General features: G+C 38.9%; 1 protein-coding gene across 1 annotated transcript; it reads left to right on the forward strand.

Moving 5' to 3' along the window:
* Positions 1-219: 219 nt before the first annotated feature.
* Positions 220-2595, forward strand: LOC134102881 (uncharacterized). The gene is made up of 3 exons (XM_062566205.1): positions 220-289; positions 940-1809; positions 2266-2595. Exons 2-3 carry the CDS (start codon positions 988-990, stop codon positions 2593-2595), a joined length of 1152 nt encoding a protein of 383 aa, XP_062422189.1. The 5' UTR covers positions 220-289; positions 940-987.
* The last annotated feature ends 613 nt before the right edge of the window (positions 2596-3208 follow it).

The raw sequence follows: 3208 nt of genomic DNA on the forward strand, positions 1-3208 counted from the left end.
CCTTGTTTTATTAAGTGTGTGTGTCTAAAGGCATCTGATTAGTATGGAAGCCCATTTCCGCCACAAAAAAAAATAAAAAATGGGTTAAAAAGTCGAAATTATGACTTAAAAAGTCGAAATTATGACTTAAGAAAGTCGAAATTATGACTTAAAAAGTCGAAATTATGACTTAAGAAAGTCGAAATTATGAGATAAAAAGTCGAAATTATGACTTAAGATATGCGCATGCGCAGCTTCCGTGACGCGGCCCCAACGTCGCTGGTGTATACGCTATCCAACTCTCAATGAGGTAACTATTACAGGTGACTTTTTAAAAATATAAGATGTTATACATGACCATACGTTATCTTAAGCAGTTCACTGTTAACGCGAAGCACGTTACAAGATAGAAGTTAATGTAGTTTTGGCTACAATATATTTTCACCGTTGATGAACCATGTTCCCCTGAGGTAACGTAACGTTAAATGTTTGTAAACGGAAATGAAAACTCAGTAATCAGCAATGTGTTCTGTGTGTTTCTCAAAGGAGGATAACATCATCGTAGCGCTTTAAACAATATTTGGTACGTGTTGAAATATCCCATGAACGTCATTACAACGCAATGCGTTGAGCCGGTGTTACGTGCCTACTGGTTTTTGAACCTACTGGGTTGGCTACGCGTGCGTGTTTGTTTTCCCCCGACAGCGGCAAATGTTGTCTGCCTTTTGCTGCCCCAGCAAAACAAACACGCACGCGTAGCCAAACCAGTAGGTTCAAAAACCAGTAGGCACGTAACACCGGCACGCGAAAGCTATTGTTAGCATGACCAAGACACTCGTCATTGTACGCTTTTTCCGGTCCTTTTTTTGTCTATGGCCCGGGAAACGTCAGTGATGTTGATTCATACACGGAAATTAATACTGTTAGTAATCAGCGATGTGTTTTCTGTATTTCTCAAAGGGGAATGACGTTACAGCAACATCAACATAGCTGATTACCGGCAGAGAAATGGAGTTTCAGTATATTGAAGACTATTTTAAACGTGGCTTTACAACAGATGAAATCCTTCAATTGCTTTCTTCTTTACATGGGATTGTGCTAAGCAAACGCACCCTTGAAAGAATTTTAAACAAAAAGCAGCTCTGGCGTAGGAAGAATAAAACCGATGTGGCTGAGGTGGCAACCTTCATTGAACAACAACTGGAAACTTCTGGTCAATGTCATGGTTACAGATGGATGCACCAAAAGTGTTGGTTACATGGCATTATAACTGACAGAGAAACCGTTCGAATATTGCTTCAGTTATTGGATGGTGAAGGTGTTGATCTGAGGTCAAGAAACAGACTGCGAAGGCGTGTTTACCACAGCTGTGGTCCAAACTATGTCTGGCACATTGATGGCTATGACAAACTTAAGCCATTTGGAATTGCTATCAGTGGACGCATTGACGGTTTTTCAAGAAAGATGATTTGGCTTGAAGCCTACAAAACAAACAATGACCCAAAGATCATTGCCGGCTACTTCATGGATGCTGTGATCAATGCTGATGGATGCCCTGCCAGACTAAGACTGGATTTAGGAACTGAAAATGGACATATGGCTGAAATGCAGCGGCTTTTGCATTTGTCCGGGGACCAAGCTGAGACGGACTGTGTAACCTTTGGTCCAAGCACAGGAAACCAGCGGATTGAGCGTTGGTGGCTGACCCTGCGCAGTGAGTGTGTCCAGTTTTGGATGGACCTGTTTGACAAATTGAGAGAAGATGGCTACTTCTCAGACGACTTTTTGGATAAGTCCTTGATCCAGTTTTGCTTTCTTCAAACAATACAGGTAATTGACCCACCCACACACACACACACACACACACACACTGAGGGTTGTCAAATAATGTGTTAAGGAGCCATGTAAAAGACAGTAATTTCCTATGTTCTTTGTAGATTGTGTAATTGTGTAATTAAATGGCATTGAATAATGATGTAAAAGACCCTTCTCATTTTTAGGTTCACTCACATTTTGATTGCTGTGAAAAAATTTTGCAACACATTTTTAGCATTTTAAATTTTGCAGGTGTTAATATTGTATTGCGCCATCCCACCATATAACCACGAGAAAGATCACACTAATAAATACCACCATCATTATTATATTATTATTGAACGTGGGATAGTGTGTGTATTCTTCATAACTACTAGTGTGTACAAAGGCCCCTTACGCCAATGCATCAACCAGGAATAGGTTTTTAAAATGCTGTACCTTTTTGTGACTTAAAATTATGTGTGTCCTTAGGAGGAACTTAATGAGGTAATATTGACTTGGAACAGCCACAGAGTCCGTCGAGTCCACAACTCCCGATCACCTCATGGACGTCCCTCCATACTGCATGCAGTCCCTCAACTGTTCGGAGGCAGAGATTGTTTGCACCATGTGGACCTAGAGAATGTTCAAGTCTGCCTTGAAGAGTGTGTATTCAAGGACTTCCCCTGCGATGAAGACGTGTTTCATATCTGTGTGGACCTAATGTCAGAGTATAACCTGAAATTAAACAATGATGTGTTTGAAACAGTGAACCTGTATATTGAACTCAGGCATCTGATAAAGAATGAACTAAATCCTTAAACTTTTTTTGCCAGTGTCAAATTTCAAAAATTGTTTATTTAGATTCCGTTTCATTCCAGGACTAAAATTGCAAACTTATGATTGCAACTGTGAAAATAATGGTTCATGTTATGGATGTTAATATAATTGTAGATAATATATCTACACACAAATTCTGTTGTCCTTACACTATTTGTAAAAAGATTTACAACACTTAATTATTCATTTTTTCAAGTTTAATCACAAATTGTGAATGTATCAAATAGAACTCTGACAGAAACGTTTGTCGTTTTTTCACTTCGATCAATTTACCCTACACATTTTCACATGTGATTTATTTAACAACCATAACAGTTTAAAATTTCCTTAAAGGAGATTTCCTCTAAGCCCGGTGTATTAAAACATACCACCTAAAGGAACATGTTCGTAAACTGAAAACAATGTTAAACAAAGAAAATATTAGAAATTGGCTGAACAAGCTGAAAAATATGGGCAACATGTTAAAACTGACACTCAGTAGATGATTTGTGTCCTTTATAAGCCAACAATCTGTAAACCTAGAAATCCTTAACTTAAACCTCTGATGGCAGTCCACTTCCTGTTGGCTACCATCTGTGTAGCTCAGACAGTGTCC

The sequence above is a fragment of the Pungitius pungitius genome, chromosome 12 (assembly GCF_949316345.1).
Source record: "Pungitius pungitius chromosome 12, fPunPun2.1, whole genome shotgun sequence".
Lineage (NCBI taxonomy): Eukaryota > Metazoa > Chordata > Actinopteri > Perciformes > Gasterosteidae > Pungitius > Pungitius pungitius.